Below are 21,292 nucleotides of genomic sequence, written 5' to 3' on the forward strand. Positions count from 1 at the left end.
CGGCAGGCTAGGCTGCAACTGTTGAGAAACCAGCTGAAAAATCTTCATCCCAACCAGGAGAGAGACGAAGCACGCTTATTCAGCTTCAGTGAGGGTGGAGGAGGGTGATGTCTCTGATAAGGTGACCTGAGATAAGCTGCAAATAGTGTTAATTGAACAGTAAGTGAATAGAAGCATTTCGAGATTGAGACCATAGACAAAAGAAGTTTGCAAAATATAGAGCAGGAAGTGGTGCCTGGCTAGTTACATCCTCCCACTTCCAGGAAGAAGGGGAAGAAACAAACTGATTCTAACAGACATAGGGTTGATAAAGACAGAAAAATTAAATTGCCTTAAGTTGCAAAATTCAGTACTGAATCCAAAGGGCTGCAATGTGCCTGATCGAAGGATTAAGTGTTCCTGGGACTTCCACTGTTTCACTGTAACAGCACAGGAGGCTACAAACAGATTGGAGTGAGACAGAGACACTCCAATCTATGGCCCCTCCCTCTTCTTATCATTCACATCTTTATGGCAGAAATTGTTCAATGTTATTCACTGTTTAGGCTTCTTAATTTTATACATTGCAGTCAAATCTCCCTGCGGCATTCTCCATTTCAATGAGAAACATTTCCTAATCTATCTTTAATTCTCTAGTCCTCATATTCCCTTTAAGCCCTCCCTCTGACTAGAATCTCTCACAGTACTCCAGCTGTCACTGACCCAATTATTTGGCAGTTCAAGCATCTTTGGAAAATAAAGGTAACTATCCCACGAAGTTACTCTCTCCCTTAATTGAACAGACCTGCCTTTAGACATTTATGATCTAGAAATCCAACACACCATTTTTCCTGCACTATTTGGCATCCTGCTGTTAGGCATTCTCTTTTTAGTTGGCCCTTGTATTAAAACTAGATTGAGTTGCATTTGCCATCTTTTTGATCCATTCATAACTTTCTGTAGTCTAGATGGAACAAGAGCAATGTGTCCACATTATTTCCAAACCCCACACTCCTAGCACAACCCCATCAATCTCCTAGTTTTTATCTATACTCCACCTGCCCATCACCCACTCTTCCTACTGTGTCCCGTTTGCCCACTGGCCCACTGTATCTCCCTTATTTGTTGCCCTTCACTTTCCTGATTGCATTCTACTGCCTTCAGCCCTTTGCCTCCACCTACCACCTCTAGTCCATACTGAAACATTGACTGTCCATTTCCCTCCACAGATGCTGCCTGGTCTACTTGAGTACCTTCAGCTTGTTCGTTGCCCAAGGTTCCACCCTGTGCCTTCTCTTACGTCAGCACCTCCCACCCTCTTAATGTATTTCCACCCAATCAACATCTTGGATAGTGGACTACTTGACAGATAGACCTCAGTATGTGCGGTTGGGAGACTGTAGGTCTGACACAGTGGTCAGCAGCACAGGAGCGCCACAGGGAACCGTACTCTCTCCGGTCCTGTTCACCCTGTACACATCTGACTTCCAATATAACTCGGAGTCCTGCCATGTGCAGAAGTTCGCTGATGACACGGCCATAGTGGGGTGTGTCAGGAATGGACAGGAGGAGGAGTATAGGAAACTGATACAGGACTTTGTGATATGGTGCAACTCAAACTACCTGCGTCTCAATGTCACCAAGACCAAGGAGATGGTGGTGGACTTTAGGAGATCTAGGCCTCATATGGAGCCAGTGATCATTAATGGAGAATGTGTGGAGCAGGTTAAGACCTACAAGTATCTGGGAGTACAGTTGGACGAGAAGCTAGACTGGACTGCCAACACAGATGCCTTGTGCAGGAAGGCACAGAGTCGACTGTACTTCCTTAGAAGGTTGGCGTCATTCAATGTCTGCAGTGAGATGCTGAAGATGTTCTATAGGTCAGTTGTTGAGAGCGCCCTCTTCTTTGTGGTGGCGTGTTGGGGAGGAAGCATTAAGAAGAAGGACGCCTCACGTCTTAATAAGCTGATAAGGAAGGCGGGCTCTGTCGTGGGCAAAGTACTGGAGAGTTTAACATCGGTAGCTGAGCGAAGGGCGCTGAGTAGGCTACGGTCAATTATGGAAAACCCTGAACATCCTCTACATAGCACCATCCAGAGACAGAGAAGCAGTTTCAGCGACAGGTTACTGTCGATGCAATGCTCCTCAGACAGGATGAAGAGGTCAATACTCCCCAATGCCATTAGGCTTTACAATTCAACTGCCAGGACTTAAGAACTTTTTTTAAAGCTATTATTAATGCTTTTTGAGTTAGTGATTTAGATGCATATCATATTATTACTGAGTTAAGTATTGTATGTAATGAGTTTTTGCTACAACAAGTGTATGGGACATTGGAAAAAATGTTGAATTTCCCCATGGGGATGAATAAAGTATCTATCTATCTATCTATCTATCTATCTATCTATCTATCTTATGTCATCCGCCTGTCACGTGATAGTTCCTGTGCCACCCTTTCCCCTCACCTCTTTATACTAGTTATCTTCCCTCTTCTTTCAGTCTGGATGAAAGGTCTCACCCCATACATCAACTGGAGGCACAGCTCATTTTCTGCTTCCAATCCCAGCATTTGCAGTGTTTACTTTGCTATATCCCCCTTTTGTAAATGTTTGTAGTTCACAAGTCCTTTATTCTTTTAATGTGGTTCATAGAGGAACCTAGGAGTTACATATACATGGTTCCCTGAAAGTGATGCTCCAGATAGACAGTGCAAAGTATTACACTTTTGGCAAGATAGTTTTTTTCACTGAGTCTAGAAGTTGCATTTATACAAGGCATTGATAAAGCCAGTTTTGCAATATTGTTCCGTTTGGTCACCATGCTCCAAGAACAATGTAATTAAGCTGGAAAGATTGCAGAAAAAAATTACAAGGACGTTGCCAGGACTTGAGGGTTCGATGTACAGAGAGGATAGGCTACCTAAGACCTTATTCATTAGAGCTTAGGAGAATGAGAGGTGGTTGTATACAGCTGTACAAAATTATGAGTGGTGTAGATAGGGTGAATGCACACTGTCTTTCCCAGGGTTGTAGATTCAAGTGAGCATAGAAGGCATAGATTTAAGGTGAGAAGGGAAAGAGCTCACTAGGAATCTGAGGGGTAACCTTTTCATCCAAAGAGAGGTCAGTGTATGGAATGAGCAGGCAGTGATGGAATGGGACCTCCCATTCACTGCTCCCAAGCTCTGAGTTCCCTTACCCCACACTGCTCGTTTCTACCTCCTACCCAAGATCCACAAACCTGACGTTCCAGGTAGACCCATTAAATCTGCCTGCTCCTGGCCCACTGAACTTGTGTCTTCACACTTCAACTCCTCTTGGTTCTGTCCCTTCTCACCTACATTCATGACATTTCAAATGCTCTCCATCTGCTCAACAACTTTCAATTCCCTGGCCCTGACTGCCTCATTTTCACTATGTATATCCAGTCCTTAACCATCAAGAAGGCTTTAAAGTTCTCCACTTCTTTCTCAACAAAAGATCCAACCAGTTCCTTTCCACCACCACTCTCCTTTGTCTGGCAGAACTGGTCCTCACCCTCAACAACTTCTCCTTCAGCTCCTCCCACTTTTCTCCAAACTCAAGCGGAAACCATGGGCCCCAACTATACCTGGCATTTATGGATTTTTGTTAACTACATAGAACAGACCACATTCCAAGCCTTCCCTGGTTAATGCTCCTAACTCTTCCTGTGCTACATTGATGTCTGCATTGGTGTTACTTCATGCATCCATGCTGAGATTGTCAATTTCATCATCTTCAGCTCCAACTTCCACCCTTCCCTTTCATTCACTTGGTCCATTTCCAACATCTCTCTCCTGTTTCTCAATCTTTTGCTCTCCATCTCTGGAAACAAACTGCCTCCTGATATCTTTTATAAATGGACCAACTCCCATAGCTATCTTGACTATTCCTCTTCCCACCCTGCCTCCTGTGAAATCGCTATTCCATTTTCTCATTTCCTTCATCTCTGCCACATCAGATCTCAGGATGTGGATTTTCTTTCCGGAACATAAGAGATGTCCTCCTACTTCAATGAACGGGGTTTCCTTTCCTGCACCATTGATGCTGCCCTCAGCCACATCTCCTCCTTTTCCTGACATCCATGCTCACCCAATCTTCCTGCTACCTTAACAAGGATAGCCTAGTTCTGCTTCTGTATCTTATGGCCTTATGTTTACTATTGTGGGGAGTCCAGGACTAGAGGATACAACTCCTAGAAGGATATCACTTTAGAACAGAGATGAGGAGAAATTTCTTTAGCCAGAGGGAGGTGACTTTGTGGAAATCAAAGCCACAGATGTCTGTGGAAGCCAAGTCATTGTATATAATTCAAGCAGAGGTTGATAGTTTCTTGATTGTAAGGGACACAAAGGTTATGGGACAATGGGATTGAACAGGATAATATATCAGCAGTGATGGGATGGTAGAGTGGACTCAATTGGACAAATGGCATAGTTCTGCTCCTATGCCTTATGAACCTGCCTGATTAGTTTAGGGTTGACCATATTGCAGGTATAGAGTTGCACATAAATCTAATGGGGTGATGATGGCAGATCTCCTTCCTGAAGGACACTCATGAAACTTGCTATATAAAAAAAAAGTTTCACTATCAGCATTAATTTAAACCCTGCAGCTGCCTCAGTGAGATTTCAACTCTGGTAAATAGACTGTTACTTGAGGCCTCTGAATTATTTGCCAAGTCATACTATCTGCTCTGCTGACACCCGTATCAGGCCAGCCAGTCGTGGAGTATCACATGAATGCACTCTATACAGGTCCCAAATGGACTGTCTACTTAATCCTCAATTGTGCACTTTCTTTGAGTAAATAGCAAGTAACATGGGGAAAATACTCAAGCCTGTTAAAACGGTTTCACAAGAGTTTCTTCGGATGCTGGAAATGTTGAGCAACACACAAAATGGTTGAGGAACTCATCAGGTCAGGCAGCATCTATGGAAGGAAATAAACCATCAATATTTTTTGGTTTATTACTTAGCACCATGCACCAAGTAATTTACAATATACTTTCTGCCTCTAATTACTTGGCAGATTATTCCACAATTTATTTCCCAAGATTTGAATGGTGTTAATATTTCCATATTGTATGTACCCTTTGGTATGGTGTGTGGATTTGAGCTGTAGACCTTCCTGTTCATGGTCTCACAAGGCTGCTCACAACCACCTCTGTAACATGATTGACTATAATCTACTGCAACCATCATCCTTGTCTCAAAGTGTCACCATGATCAATATCCTAGTTCTACTCTGTAAATGCTTCGTAATCAAAGTTCATGTTTGCCAACTTTGCCTCTTTCACATGCAAGTTCTGTACTCACATTTAAAATTCTCATCCTTGCTTTCGGGCCTCCCAAAATGCTGTTTCCAACTTCCAATAAGTTTTGACCATCTCCAACTTCCAGTTCTTGCTTAATCCATGGTTTACTCACTTGAGTGAAACATACCAGAATTGATTGTGGTTCAGTGCCAAGCATAAAACACAGGACAGCAGATAAAGACAAAAGCAACCAACAATTTACAAGACAATAATGCAAACAGTCATGAGCATTCGACAATCAGCAGATTGCAAACATGCGCAAACATCAATAATCAAACTTATAAACAAATGTGAACCAACTCAATAATTATCCATGGAACAAGAAGAGCAGGAAAGACCATTTAATGGATGTTGTGCAGGGACACAGAGTATTACACCTGAATGAGTTTTGTTGAGAAGTTGGATAGCTACAGGAAAGAAGCTCCAGAGATGGTGTGTAGTCCTGGTGGTGATGGACTTGTAGCATCTTCCTGATGGCAATTTGGTGAATAAGTGATTGCTAGGATGGGTGGAGTCAGCAGTAACTTTTTCAGCTCTTTCCTTTGCTCTGACGATGAACAGGTCTCTTAATGTAGGTAGCTGTGGACCACTTGCAAGCTAGACTTGGAGAGGGAGGAGGCAGTGGGACATCAAACAGTGATAGAGGTGGTCATAACACTCTCAATGATAGTTGACTGAAAATTCACCAGGACACACCCTGAGATGTTAAGTTTCCAACTCTGACAAATTAAGAACAATCCTTGTAGGGTTTTCCTAGTGATGAGCGTAATGCGCATGTCCCACTTCATGGTAATGGTAGTCCCCAGGAATTTGAATGACACAGCATGACCATTAATTTCCAAAGGGGGGGGGGTATGGGTAGGGGGTTGTCAGCAGAGGTCATTCCTTATTTCCACTGAATTGTTAGCATTAAGCTCCAAGTTGTTATGAGACCACCATGCTGCAAGACTGTCTACTTCTCTTTGATAGCAGGTCACATGATTAGAGATGAGACCAGCCACCATCATGTCATCTGTGAACTTTAGGATTTTAATGTGGCGGTACAGTCATTTGTATAAAGTGGGTGAAACCCTACTCTGAGTGAAGTAGGTGAAGGGGTGGCAGAATACAGCCCTGGGGTGAGCCCATGCTTATAAACATTTGAGTTGTCTTCAACTTCCAAACCCCTTGTAAATTCATAATCTGAAACCTCCTTATCTCTGGAACCCATTAACACTTCCATTTAAAACCCATTTCATTTTTAATTACTGTCCCTAAAATCTATTATGCATCAGGAATAATTTCTTACAACATGCTGGGGGAACTCAGAAGGTTGGGCAGCATCCATGGAAACGAGCAGTCAACATTTCGGGCTGAGACCCTTCGTCCTGATTCCACGGATGCTGCCCGACCTGCTGAGTTCCTCCAGCTTGTTGTACGTGTTGCTTTGACCCCAGCATCTGCAGTGTATTTTGTGTTTAGGAACAATTTCTTCCCATTCCTATAAAGTTCCTTGGGACATTTGGCTAAGTGAGAAGCCCTATTTAAAACTAATAAATAATTAGTTTAATTACACTTATAATTAATAACTAATCAGACTTATTATTATCTGAATACTGAGATATTGTGAAAATTTTGAGTTTGAATGCCATCCAGAAACGATTACATGCATAAACATTTATTTAAATAGTACCCAGATAGATTTTGCACAATATACTGGAAACACTAAGTTGCCATCTGGCCTTTTGAGTGTATCCAGCATTTTTTGTTTTTATTTCATAGTTCCAGTATCTGCAGCTTTTTATTCTGAAGTAGGAGTTATATCTAAGATTTTAATTCCGTTTGCAGATACTAACATCAATTTCTTTGGAAAATATATTTTCAGTGAGCCACGAAATTTTTTATTTGAGACTTCACAGGATGGTGGAGTTTGGGGTGAATGAACAGTTATTACCCTTCAACAAACAGGCTCCTGAACCAACGTGGACATTTTCACTCACCACAACACTGAACTGATCATTGAACACAGCCTATAGACTCACTGTCAAGTTCACAATTTTCAAGACTATACAACTTATGTTCTCTGCTTGATTTTATTTATTTATTATTTTTACTTGTTTCTTTCTGTATTTGCTCAAATTGTGGGTCTTTGTATGTAGCTTTTCATTGATTCTATTGCACTTCTTTATTCCACTGTAAATCCCTGCAAGAAAATGAATCTCGGAGTAGAGTTTGGTGACATCTATGTACTTTAATAACCTGACTGTACTTTGAGATACTATTGCCTGTAACTGTATGAATACCACGTTGACCCAAGTTCGAAGCTCTTGACCCAAGCGGCGACAGCCAATGGGTGGCTGCCTGGTGGCTCTATCGACCAGGGCTTGACGCCGGCTCGGTGAAGGGCGAGCGATGGTGGGCTGTGTCGTGCTAATCGCGCCCCTACTCTGCATGATCGCCGCTCCTGCCTCCAGCCAGAAAGCGGAGGGGCCGCGCCGCAGGTTCGAATATAAGTACAGCTTCAAAGGACCGCACTTAGTGTTCCGGGATGATTCAATTCCTTTCTGGACGCACCATGGCAGTAAGTTCTACTTTCTCCAAACTCGGTAAACCCCCCCGAACCCATTTCCCCGTCCTCTAGCTTGTCTGCTTCTGAACTGACTGTTTGCTAATCGCGATTGACGATACCACGGTTGTTACAGCATTACTACGTTGTTAAATTCAGGTTATTCAGAAATATAGTGCGTCTTTTTCCCCCCGAGATATTTAAATAAACTTTCCTCCCGTATTTGAATAGTTCGGTAAAAGTTGATGGGAAAATAACACAACCCAAAAGATGGACGGGAGAAAGATGAACTTAAAGCCTCTACAATTTACACTTGTTTGCTGCGCTGCTGTAAAACTTCTCGTTCTTACCGGCCTTTGCAGCGATCGCTTGTGACCGCAGTGTTTCCACTTCCCCGTGAGGATTCACAACACGTGTAGAGAGAAAACACTGATGCGTGGTACAGCACAGGAGCAGGCCTTTCGGCCCACTGTGTCAGTGCCAGTCCGAACTAATCCCATCTGCCTGCACGTGGTCTTGTTTTCCACCCCAATCCCCTTTCCGATTCGTGTGCTTGAGATTCTGAACCAGTTAATCCTTGTAATGATAAAAGGAGGCTATTAATCCCCCCCCCCCCCCCCCACCCCGTCTATGTAGCTCCCACGGGAGCAGTCCCACTCTTACGCTGCTTTAATTATCTGTACCGCTGTAATTTAATCTCTCCCGTGCAGGCCCATTGACTCCCACCGTCTTTTGCCTAAAGACAATACACCTACAGAGAGGAAAGCTGTATCTCTATAAAGTAGTCAGCGAATTGTGGACTGAGGCGGGGTGAAAGGTGACGGACAGAAGGAGCCAGGAGACAGGTTCATGAGTTGGCAGGAAATGGGGAAAACTGACCCATGTACAGGTAGATAGGATTAGCTTGGAGTGGAAAACAGATTAACTGGCTATATGAAAGCAGGTCTAGAGCAACTAATTAACCTGCCAGTGCATTTTTCCAGATCTAGGGCTAAGAATATGGGCCAGAATTGAAAAATTAGTTGTTTTGCAGCAGTACTTGAGTAGGCACAACAGGTAGCGAGCGCAGTGGTTAGCACTACACTTCACAGTACCAGTGAACCGTGTTCATTTCCCACCACTGCCTGTAAGGAGTTCCTACATTCCCCTCGTGGTCTGCATGGGTTTCCTCTCGCAGTCCAAAAACGTACCGTCGGTAGGCCAGTTGGTCATTGTAAATGGTCCTGTGATTAGACTGGGATCGAAAGGGGACTATTGCACAGTGTATCTCAATAATAAATAAACAAGCATAACAAATTACTATAAATTACAATTAGATAATCAGTGCAAAGGAGCGGAGAGGTAGTTTTCATGAATTCACTAATCATTCAGAAATCTGATGGTGGGGGAGAAGAAGCTGTTCCTAAAATGCTGAGTGTGGGTCTTCAGGCTCCTGTACCTCCTCCCTGATACAGGAGCTTGAAGACACACGCTCAACGTTTCAGGAGCAGCTCCTTCCCCTCTGCCATCAGATTTCCGAATGAACGGTGAACCCATGAACATTTGCTCAGTATTTCCCCTCCCTTTTTGCACTTCCTATTTAAATATTATGCATATAAAATATTTATATATATATATACTTTTTTTACTGTAATTTATATTTTTTAATACTATGTACTTCATTCTACTGCTGCCACAAAACAACCAATTTCACGACATATGCCTGTCATATTAAACCTGATTCTGATGGTAGCAATGATAAGCGGGGTGGCCTGGATGGTGAGAGTCTTTAATGATGAAAGCAGCCTTCTTGAGGCTTGACCTCTGGATGGTGGGGAGGGTTGTGCCCGTGGTCGAGTTGGCTGAGTCTACAGCCCTCTGCAGTCGCTTTCAATCCTGGGCACCGGAGCCTCCGTAGTGAGGCTACCAGAGGAAACAAGGGCACCTGGAGGAAATCCACGTGGAAAATCTACACAGGCAGCACCTGAGGTCGGGATTGGAATAGAGTGGAGGGGCAGCAGCATTAACTGCTGCACCGCTGTGCTTTCAGAGAGGGTCCAGAGGGGGGTTCTGAAATATGATCCCAGGGTCCCAGGGATGAAAGGGTTAACATTTGAGGACTGTTTCATGGCTCTGGCCCTGAAGTTCAGAAGAATGAGGAGGGGATCTGATTGAAACCTTATCGACCCTGGAGAGCATGTTTGCTATAGTGAGGCAGTCTAGAACCAGAGGGCATAGCCTCAGAATGGAAAGATGTCTCTTCAGTACAGACGAGGAGGAATTCCTTTAACCAGAGTTTGGTGAATCTGTGGAATTCATTTCTGCAGATAGGCTGTGGAGGCCAAGTCACTGGTAAATTTAAAGCAGAGGCCGGCCAATAGGTTCTTGATTAGTAAGGGTGCCAAAGCTTACAGGGAGAAGGCAGCAGAATGGGTTTGAGAGGGGAAATAAATCAGCCATGATGGAACGGCAGAGCAGAGTTAATGGGCTGAATGGCCTAATTCTGCTCCCTTGTCTTGTGGTCTGACATCAACAGTTTTTGTTTACTGTGTGGCAATCCCAGCTTTAGAAAATCAAATAACACAAATGTTTCCTCTGCAAAAGTATTTTAAAACAGTTTACACAGCCTACATAAATGAAAAAAATTAACGATAATGGGAATTTGATGTACTCATGTATGAAGGTTTCTGCTGCAGATATTGTGTAGCTTTTTTTCTTGTAACACAATGTCATTTCTCATGAACAAGCAATAACTGAGTAACTTTTTCCTCCCAGTACACAAGGGTCTTGAATTTCTGTAGTTCCCTACATTACCTTTATATCCCAAAGCGTTTTTCACCCATATGAGATGAAAGTGCTTGAAACACCTCTCGTCAGGAAGCAACTGTGGAAAGAGAAGTAAAGGTTTCAGATCAAAGACCCTTTGTCAGAACAGCCCTTAGAATTATTTTAGAGAACTACAACACAGTCTGTGATGACCTCATTATCTTGCTTGTCCTATCTACTTGCACATGGGCCCGAGCCCTGCTATCTGATGATTTGAGGGATGCATTTGATCCCGCAACCTGGAACCCTGTGGCTTTTGTCAAAGAATTTTCACCTCCATCTTAAAATGGGATGAGATTTTGGTTTAGTACCTCATCTGAAAGATTACAATTTTAACGTTGTCACTGCCCCACAGTACTGCAGTGGACTTTTGACCTTGACTTTTGTGCTCTCTTGTCTGCTGTGTGACTTTAGCACTCAACTTACAGAGGCCAGCCACCTCTATGATCTTCCCTTTAGGAATTCCAGGATGAATTATGACCTCGCCCACTGTCCCCCTCACCTAATCTCACATATCGATTGCCAGCTTGTGTGCCTTCCTCTCTCATCCCCCCTCCCAGACGACCTTATTATTCTGGCTTCTGTTCCCTTCCGTTCCAGTCCTGATGAGGGGCTTGAAGTGTTGACTGTTCGTAGGTAGACTGTTCATTCCCCTTCATAGATGCTGCCTGACCTACTGAGTTCCTCCAGCATTTTGTGTGTGACCCACAATTGTAAATGGCTTCAGAATCTAGCTGAACAAACTGCTGAGGCCTACACGGGGACTCGGAGGAATCTTTGAAAACCTGCGTATTTATAGTTAGACCCATAAGACCTAGGAGCAGAATTAAGTCATTCGACCCGTGGAGTCTACTCCACCATTTTATCATGGCTGATCCCACATCCCATTTAACCCCATACACCTGCTCTCCCGCCACATCCCTGGAGGTCCTGACCAGTCAGGAATCTATCAACTTTTGCTTTAAATGTACCCATGGTCTTGGCCTCCATCGCAGTCTGTGGCAAAGCATTCCACAGATTCACCACTCATTGGCTATAAGAAATGTTCTCCTTCCTTCTGTTCTAAAAGAACAGAATTTTGAGGCTGTGCAATCTAGTTCTGGATACCTCCACCAGAGGAAACATGCTCTCCACTTCCACCTCTCTAGTCCTTTCAACATTCGGTAGGTTTCAGTGAGACTATCCCCACCCCATCGCCCCACATTCTTCCAAATTCCAGTGAGTACAGGCCCAAAGCAGCCAAATGCTCCTCATATGTTAACCCCTTCATTCTCGCAATCATTCTTGTGAACCTCCTCTGGACTCTCTCTAATGACAACACATCCTTTCTGAGATAAGGGACCCAAAACTGTTGACAATACTCCAAGTGCGGCCTGATTGGAAGCTTCAGTGTTATCTCCTTGTTTTTATATTCTATTCCACTTGAAGTAAATGCCAACATTGCATTTACCTTCTTTACCACATACTCTACCTGTGAACTAACCTTCTAGGAATCTTGCATGAGGACTCCTCAGTCCCTTTGTACCTCTGCTGTTCGAATTTTCTCCCCATTTAGGTAATATTGCACTATTGTTCCTTTTACCAAAATGCATTATCATAAATTTCCCAACTCTGTATTCCATCTACCACTTTTTTGCCCATTCTTCCAATTTGTCTAAGTCCTGCTGCAATTGCATTGCTTCCTCAGCACTACCTACCCCTCCACCTATATTTGTATCATCCGCAAACTTCGCCACAAAGCCATCAATTCCACTGTCTAAATCACTGACAATAGTTGAAGGCTTCAACATTATAGAAAGGTCACTGCACGTCCCAGCATTTTGGAAGAAGTGTCTATGAAGATGATGGATGCAAGAATTATGTTCTGCCTTACCTGCTTACCTTCCCCTCACCTGGTTTCACCTATCATCTGCCAGCTTTTACTCCTTACCCTCCTTCCCTGTTCCCCAACACCTCCTTATTCTGGCCTTCCTCTTTCCTCTCCAGTCCTGATGAAATGTCAACTGTTCATTATCCTCCATAGATGCTGCTCAACCTGATGAGTTCCTCCCACATTTTGTGTGTGTTGTTATCAGTACTGTATTGCTTTTTGGGGCATTTCTTTTTTGATATACCATATTTAATATTTAAATATGGTTGATAAAAGTTGTTTGTTTTTGTACTAATGCTAGTGGTACTGTGCTTTAGCTGCTAAGTAGAGACCCGTCTGCTCGTATAGGTAAATGGAACAGGTCCCTTTGCACTAATTTTAAAGAAAAGAGAGGAGCTGTGTGAAGGAAGTTCCATTTTTATTTTCTCTTGCCTGTGTTTGAATAGATTACCTGGTCATTTACAAATTAGTAATACAGGGTCAAAATTTCATGCACCCACCCTTCATCAGGACCCCAGTTGGGTCCTTATGAAGTATCTCAGCCTGAAAAATTAACTGTTTCCTTCCTTCCATAGATGCTGCCTGACTTGCCAGCATTTGGTCTGTGTTTGTCAAGTCAGTTATCTCTGATTAACATGCAATTTTCACCCACAGAACTGCCCTTCACTGGATCTTTTTTGTTTTCACACCATTATCTATAAACTCTAGTGACTGTTGTGTGTGAAAATCCCAGGAGATCAGCAGTTTTTGAGAATCTCAAACCACCCTCTCTGGCACCTCTATCAACTCTCAATCTTCTACATTCTAGGTAATAAAGTGCTAACCTATTCATTCTTCCCTTATAACTCGGGTCCTCTAGTCCAGGCAACATCCTTGTAAATTTTCTCTCTATTCTTTCAAATTTGTTCACATCTTTCATGTAGATGGGTGACCAGAACTGCACACAATACTCCAAATTAGGCCTCACCAATGTCTTGTACATCTTCACTGTAACGTCCCTGTACTCGATACATTGATTTATGAAGCCGAATATGCCAAAAGCTTGCTCTACCTGTGACACAATTTTCAATGAATAATGGCCCTGCAAATCCCCTTGTTCTACTGCAGTACCGCTCACTGTGTAAGACCTACCCTGGTCGGTCCTACCGAAATATAACACCTCACACTTGTCGGCATTAAATTCCATCTTCCATTTTTCAGCCCATTTTTCCTGCTGGTCCAGATCCCTCTGCAAGTCCTGATGGTCTTCTTTGCTGTCCACCACACCTCCAATCTTGGTGTCATCCGCAAGTTTGCTTATCCAGTTAACTATATTATCATCCAGATCATTGATACAGATGAGAAACAACAATGGACTGAGCACTGATCCCTGAGTAGTCACAGGCCTCCAGTCAGAGGGGTAACTCTCTTCCACCGCTCTCTGGCATCTCCCGCAAAGTTAATATCTAATCCAATTTACTACCTCACCCTGAATGCTGAGCAGCTGAACCACCTTGACGAACCTCCCATGCGGGACCTTGTTAAATGCCTTGCTAAAGTCCATGTAGACAACATCCACTGCCTTGCCTTCATCAACTTTACTGGTAACTGCCTCAAAAAGCACTATAAGATTGGTTAGACACAACCTACCATGCACAAAGCCATGCTGACTATCCCTAATCAGTCCATGTCAGTCCAAATACTTAAATATCTGGTCCCCTAGAATACCTTCCAATAACTTTCCCACCACTGATGTCAAGCTCACCAACCTATGATTTCCTGGTTTGTTTTTAGAGTCTTTTTTTAAAACACTATAAGCTATCTTCCAATGCTCCAATATTTCTCCTGTTGCTAAGGATGATTTAAATATCTCTGCTCAGGCCGCTGCTCCTGCCTTCTGCAGGGTGTAATGTCCTGGGGATTTATCCACTTTAGTTTGCCTCAAGACTGTAAACACCTCCTCCTCTGTAATCTGTATGTGATCCATGACCACACTGCTGCTTTGCCTCACTTCTGTAGAGTCTATGTGCATCTCCTGAGTAAATACAGATGCAAAAAAATGGAGATCCATTTAAGATCTCCGCCCCCCCATCACTTTTGGCTCAAGCGTAGATTAACATTCTGATCTTTCGGATTCTCCTTCATCCTGTCTGTTAGGCAACCTCAAGTCTTCTTTTAGCCGTCTTCATTTCTTTCCTAAGTGTTGTCTTGCATTTCTTATACTTCATAAGTACCTCATTTGATCCCAACTGCCTATACCTAAAATGCAAGTCACCTTTTTTTCTTAACCAGGGCTTAACATCTCTTGAAAACCGAGGTTCCCTAAACCTGTTATCTTTACCTTTTATTTTGACGGGCATATACAAGCTTTGTGCTCTCAAAATTTCACTTCTGGATGCCTCCCACTTTCCAAGTACACCTTGGCCAGAAAACAGCCTGTCCCAATACACACTTGCCAGATCATTTCCCATACCATCAAAACTGGCCTTTTTCCCCATTTAGAATCCACCTTTGTGTTTGTAAAGATTTTGTTGTGTTGCTCTTTTGCAAATTGACGGCTGTCTTTCTCAAATTGCCTCAGAAGAATGTGTGGTGATCTCTTTGAAACCTACCAAATGTTGAAATGAATTGATAAGGTGGATGTGGAGAGGTTGCGTCCTTTGGTGGGGGTATCCGGAACTAGACGGCACAGCCTCAGAATTGAGGGCAACCTTTTAGAACAGAGCTAAGGAGGAATTTTTTTTTAGCCGGAGAGTAGTGAATCTGTGGAATGCTCTGCCACAGACAGCTGTGTATCTTTAAGTTGGAAGTTGATAGTTTCCTGATTGGTCAGGGCATCAAAGGTTTGGCGAGAAGGCAAGTGTATGGGCTTGAGTGGGATCTGGGAACAGCCATGATGGAATGGTGGAGCAGACTTGACGGGCTGAATGGCCTAATTCTGCTCTTATGTCTTATTGCTAACTGTTTGATTTGTGGACCACCAAAAGTGCTTTCCTTAATCTTAGCATCCATTATTTTCTCGTGAATTATGAACTGAAATTACAAATATAGGCAATTTCAAAGATATGGTATGTGATAGGGAATTTTCACAGTGAGTTTCATGATCAGCAGACCTAAATTCATAATCTGCACCCAAAAATATTCACGAAGCAAAATTATTGTTGTCCAGTGTAATCTAGATTGATTGACACACTTCAATGCCCATTGCATTTCTGTAGTACTAATTGTATTTCAGTTGTGAAAGCAATTTCTGATCTTTGTAGTTTTGTTGCATGATGCAGAAGCTTGTTTGGATTCCAAGCCTAAAGTTCATGTTTAAAATAAAAGAGATCCTGCAGATACAGGGCACAGCAGTGGCAACTGCGAACAATCTCAAACTCCTGGGAGCACACCTCTCACACAACCTCTCATGGTTCCAGAACACATAGTCAGGAAAGTTCACCAACATCTCTACTTTCTGAATGGGCTGAGGGTAGCTGGACTATGCACATCCATACTCATGTCATTCTACAAGTGCACAGTAGAGAAGATACTAAAATCTGCATTACTGCTTGATTCAGAAGCTGCATTGCACCAGACCAGGAGATTCCACAATGGGTAGTCAAAATTGCCCAATGCATCACAGGCATCAGGCCATACCTGCCATCAAGGGTATCTATACAGGACGGTGCTGGAAAGGAGACAGTAATATTATGAGGGATCCCACCTGCCCTGCTCATGGACTGTTTGTCCCTCTCCCATCAGGGAGGGGGTGATGTAGTATCCATGCCAGGACCACTAGGCTCAAAAACAGTTACTTTTCCCAAGCTGTAAGGCTGACTAACACAACACCACCACTTTTTTTTTATTATTGGCTGTCAGTCACCTATGTACACACACTCCTGTGCTTAACGTCTCTTTATGTTCATGTAATCAATCTATGTGTGTATTTAAGCTGTTTTATCTATCTATATTTATTGTGTTTATTATTATTTATTTATTTTTCTCTCAGCTCACTCTGGTAAAACCTAAGCTACGTGCATAGCCAGGCACACTCTTTTCACAATTGTTAGGAACTTAGGAGTACTCTAGTAGTGTTTAGTATTGTGGCTTTCGGGAGACTTACGTAGGTATTACTGTGTAGCCCTAATTGTTTAATGCTATTGTGCAGTGCCTTTGTGATGATACCAGCTGTAGCTATTACTATTGGGACAATGTATACCCTGTTCATGTTCCAAAGTCTTTCAATTCCTCTTTTAATTAAGCATATATCTGGTGTTTTTCACTTACTGATTTCTGTAAGTTATAAGTTAATGGCTAACACGAGAGGGCACAGTTTTAAGGTGTTTGGAAGTAGGTACAGAGGAGATATCAGGGGTAAGTTTTTTACGCAGAGAGTGGTGAGTGTGTGGAATGGTCTGCTGGTGATGGTGGTGGAGGCAGATACAATAGGGTCTTTTAAGAGACTCCTGGATATGTACATGGAGCATGGAAAAATGGAGGGCTATGGGTAACTCTAGATAATTTCTAAGGTAAGGACACATTCGGCATAGCATTGTGGGCCAAAGGGTCTATATTACGCTGTAGGTTTTCTATGTTTCTAGGTTACCTATTATTATTGTGTTCTTTATCCTTTGTGTTTTCCTTGTGCTGCATCAGATCCAGAGTAACAATTATACTTGTGTATACTCTTCTTTATACTTGTGTATAGGAAATGACATTAAACAATGATGAATTCACAAAATATCTTTTGCCTCAGTACCATCTTCCTGCACTAATCCCATATCCATCTATTTCTTTGGACGTGGGTAAATTTTAAAGATAAATATTTTTAAAGATCTGCTGCATGTACAGTACATGCAGTGAAATCCATCATTTGTGTCAGTGACCAACACATTACAAGGATGTGCTGGGGGCAGCCCACAAGTGTTGCTTGTGCTCTTGGCGCTAACAAAGTATGCCACAGTTTTTTAACCCCTACCTCCTGCCATCTCCTGCAACACTTAACCATCAGTTTGTGTGTGAAAAGGATATTTCCAAAGCTTGCAGAGTCTAGGACCAGAGGGCACAGCTTTAGAATTCAAGGATGTTCCCTTTAGAACAGAGATGAGAAGGAATTTCTTTAGCCAGAGGGTGGTTAGTCAGTGGAATTCATTCAGGCGGCTGTGGAGGCCAAGTCATTGGGTATATTTAAAGTGGAGGTTGATAGGTTCTTGATTACTAAGATGTCCCAGGTTATGAGACAAAGGCAGGAAAATGGGATTGAGAGGGAAGATAAATCAGACATGATCAAATGGCTGTGTGGACTGGATGAGCTGGTGGCCTAATTCTGCACCTATGTCTTGTGCTCAGTCAAGAATCTATCAGCCTCTGCCAAAATCTTGCCCACTTCCTCTGTGACAATGAATTTCACAGCTGTCCCTTTATTCTGAGGCTGTGCCCTCTGATCATAGACTCTCCTATTAATAAGAAACATAAGAAATAGGATCAGGAGTAGGCCATCTGGCCCATCGAGCCTGCCCTGTCATTCAATAAGATCATGGCTGATCTGTCCATAAACTCAGCTCCATCTACCTGCCTTTTCCCCATAACCCTTAATTCCCCTTACTATATAAAAATCTATCTAACTGTTTCTTAAATATATTTAGTGAAGAAGCCTCAACTGCTTCCCTGGGCAGAGAATTCCACAGATTCACCACTCTCTGGGAAAAAGCAGTTTCTCCTCATCTCCGTCCTAAATCATCTCCCCTGAATCTTGAGGCAATGTCCCTTAGTTCTAGTCTCACCTATCAATGGAAACAACTTTCCTACTCCTATCTTATCTATCCCTTTCAAAATCCTCTCCATGCATCCATTCTCTCCAACTCTTTCAGTATGCAGTAGGTTTTAATAGGATCCCTGCCCCCACCCCATTCATCTCTCTGAACGCCAGAGACATTAAATTCTCCCCAAACATTAAGCTGTTCGTTCTTAAAATTATTCTTATGCACCTCCTTTGGACCCACTCCGAGGACTTTTCATCAGAAAAGGGGCACAAAATTGCTCACAATATTCCAAATGTTGTCTGACCAATACCTTATAAAGCCTCAGTCGTACGTCATTTTATATTCTAGCTTTGTCAAAATAAATGCTAACATTGCATTTTGCCTACTTTATTGTCAACTATGTCCCATGGATTATTCTAAAATGGAAATATTTTGACTAAGGAAATTTTTTTGCCAAATATTTCATTGCATTATCTGGTGTAACCTATGTGAACCCTCCCGTCAATGGACCAGCTTCACAAGTCTTCTCCGCATCCTCTGATTTCCTTTCAAGGTAGGCTTCTGTTTAGAAATCCACCCCACAAAGATGGAATACAAAATGGAAGGTTTTTTATTCTACAAAGTGGTGTTTATGTAGTGGTTCCTTCTGTGCTGGGTAGTGTGATTACTGATTTCAGATTGGGACCTGTAATACGATTATAGCCTGTCATAATAAAAGCTGCCAGGTCTGTCTAATCCAATAAATGTTGCTATGACTACATCTAAGTGTTACGTACTTTAGTACAACATGCTGTAACAAACCTTATCCAGGATTAAAATAGGAGTTTCTCTCATATTTAGAGTCATAGAATAGTAGAGCACAGAAACAGGCCCTTCCATCTATCTAGTCTGTGCGGAGCTATTATTCAGTCTCGTTCCATCGACATACAGTCACATAGCCCTCCATACCCTGATATTTGGTGCATTAAACTAACAACATAAAGGTAGAAAGTTCCTCATATTTTTGTACCCTCACCATCTAGGGCATTCCCTCTTCTCATTGCTGCCATCAGGAAGGAGATCCAGGAGCCTGAAGGCACACAGTCAGTGTTTTAGCAATAACTTCTTCCCGTTTGCCATCAGATTCCTAGATGGCCCGTGAACACCACCTCACTATTCCTCTTTTGCACTATTGATGTATTTTTAAATTTTTGATGTAATTCATGGTGATTTTTTTCTCCATTTTGCACTGTACTGCTGCTACAAATTAACTACAGCTATGACAATATTTCAATAGTGATAAACGTGATTCTGATATTCTCATTGATCACGCTCACCCTGTTGCACAACCAACAACTGTAACCATTTCCATTCCATTATTTTTCAGGTGCCCTTCCAAGTTTAGACCAAGTCCGAATTGTGCCTTCGATACGAAGCCAAAGTGGATCTGTTTGGACCAAAAATAACGTAGCTTTTGAAAACTGGGAAGTGGAGATTGCTTTTCGGATCATTGGCAGAAATCGAATTGGTGCTGATGGGCTGGTGCGTTTCCATGTTGACCTCCATCCTTAGTGTTTACTGCTTTCCGGAATCCGTTACAAGTTTGTGACTTATGGGGTAGAATCTATGATAGTTTTAAAATTGTAATTGTTGTTTCCATATTGGTTTATTATTGTCACAGAGATACAGTGAAATACTTAGTTGTTTTTAACAACATACTTAATATACACTCAGTGGTGTCTTTATTGGATACCTGCTGTACTTAATAAAGAGACCACTGAGTGTGTGTTTGTGGCCTTCTGCTGTTGTAGCCCATCCAAAGTTCAATGTGTTGTGCATTTAGAGATGTTCTTCTGCACACCACTGATGTAACGTGTGGTTATTTGAGTTACTGTCACCTTCCCGTCAGCTTGAACCAGTCTGGCCATTTTCCTCTGACATCTCTCACTAAGACCACAGGAGCAGAATTAGTCCATTTGGCCCATCAACTCTGCTCTGCCATTTCATCATGGCTGATCGAATTTTCCTCTCAGCCCCAATCTCCTGTCTCTGCCCTGTATCTCTTCATGCCCTGACCAATGAAGAATCTATCAACCTCTGCCTTAAATATGCATAAAGACTTGGCCTCCACAGCTGCCTGTGGCAAAGAATTTCTCAGATTCACTATGGCTTAAAAACTTCCTCCTCATCTCTGTTCTAAAAGGACGCCCCTCTATTCTGAGGATGTGTCCTCTGGTCTTAGACTCTCTCACCAAAGGAAACATTCTCTCCACATCTCGATAGGTTTTAATGAGGTCACCTCTCATTCTTCTGAGTTCCAGTGAATACAGTCCCAGAGCCATCAAACCCTTTTCATATGACAAGCCTTTCAATCCTGGAATAATTTTCGTGAACCTCCAGTTTCAGCACATTCGTTCTAAGATAAGAGGCCCAAACCTGCTCACAATACTCTTAAGTGAGGCCTTACCAGTGCTTTATAACATTTCGGCATTTGTTCCTTGCTTTTATATTCTAGTCCTCTTGAAATGAACACTAACATTGCATTTGTCTTTCTCACCATAGACTCCACCTGCAATTTAACCCATAGAGAACCTTGCACAAATACTCCCAAGTCCCTTTGCACCTCATTTTTTTGTATTTTCACTCCACTTAGTAACTAGTCAACTCTTTTATTTTTTCTACCAAAGTGCATGACCATACACTTCCCAACACTGTATTCCTTCTGCCATTTCTTTCCCTGTTCTTCTAATCAGTCTTAAGCCCTTCTGTAGCCTCTGTAGTTCCTCACAACTACCTGCCCTCCACCTATCTTCATATTGGCTGCAAACTTTGCAACAAAGCCATCAATTCCATCATCCAAATCATTGACATAATGTAAACAGAATCGGTTCCAACACAGACCCCTGTCGAGCACCACTGGTGACTGGCAGCCAGCCGGAAAAAGCTCCCTTTATTCCCATTCTTTGCCTCCTGCCAATCAGCCACTGCTTTATCCATGTTAGAATCTTTCCTGTAATACCATGGGCTCACAGCCTTGTGTGTGGTACCTTT

General features: G+C 42.6%; 1 protein-coding gene and 1 long non-coding RNA gene across 4 annotated transcripts in view; one reads left to right on the forward strand and one right to left on the reverse strand.

Moving 5' to 3' along the window:
* Positions 1–2,582: 2,582 nt before the first annotated feature.
* Positions 2,583–8,349, reverse strand: LOC140714326 (uncharacterized). The gene is made up of 3 exons (XR_012095861.1): positions 8,215–8,349; positions 5,321–5,430; positions 2,583–4,934 (listed from the first exon to the last, which is right to left on the reverse strand). It is a non-coding gene; the product is annotated as an uncharacterized lncRNA (long non-coding RNA).
* LOC140714325 (protein ERGIC-53-like) overlaps positions 7,655–21,292 on the forward strand; it is a 121,415-nt gene continuing 107,777 nt past the window's right edge. Inside the window, exons 1-2 of one of the 3 annotated variants that reach the window (XM_073025483.1) lie at positions 7,655–7,879; positions 19,629–19,783. In XM_073025483.1, coding sequence (XP_072881584.1) covers positions 7,711–7,879; positions 19,629–19,783 — 324 coding nt within the window. In that variant the 5' untranslated portion in view covers positions 7,655–7,710. The remainder of the gene's footprint in view (positions 7,880–19,628; positions 19,784–21,292) is intronic. The other 2 variants (XM_073025481.1, XM_073025482.1) reach the window with 2 other exon arrangements.

This window comes from Hemitrygon akajei, chromosome 21 (genome assembly GCF_048418815.1).
Source record: "Hemitrygon akajei chromosome 21, sHemAka1.3, whole genome shotgun sequence".
NCBI classification, from domain to species: Eukaryota; Metazoa; Chordata; class Chondrichthyes; order Myliobatiformes; family Dasyatidae; genus Hemitrygon; species Hemitrygon akajei.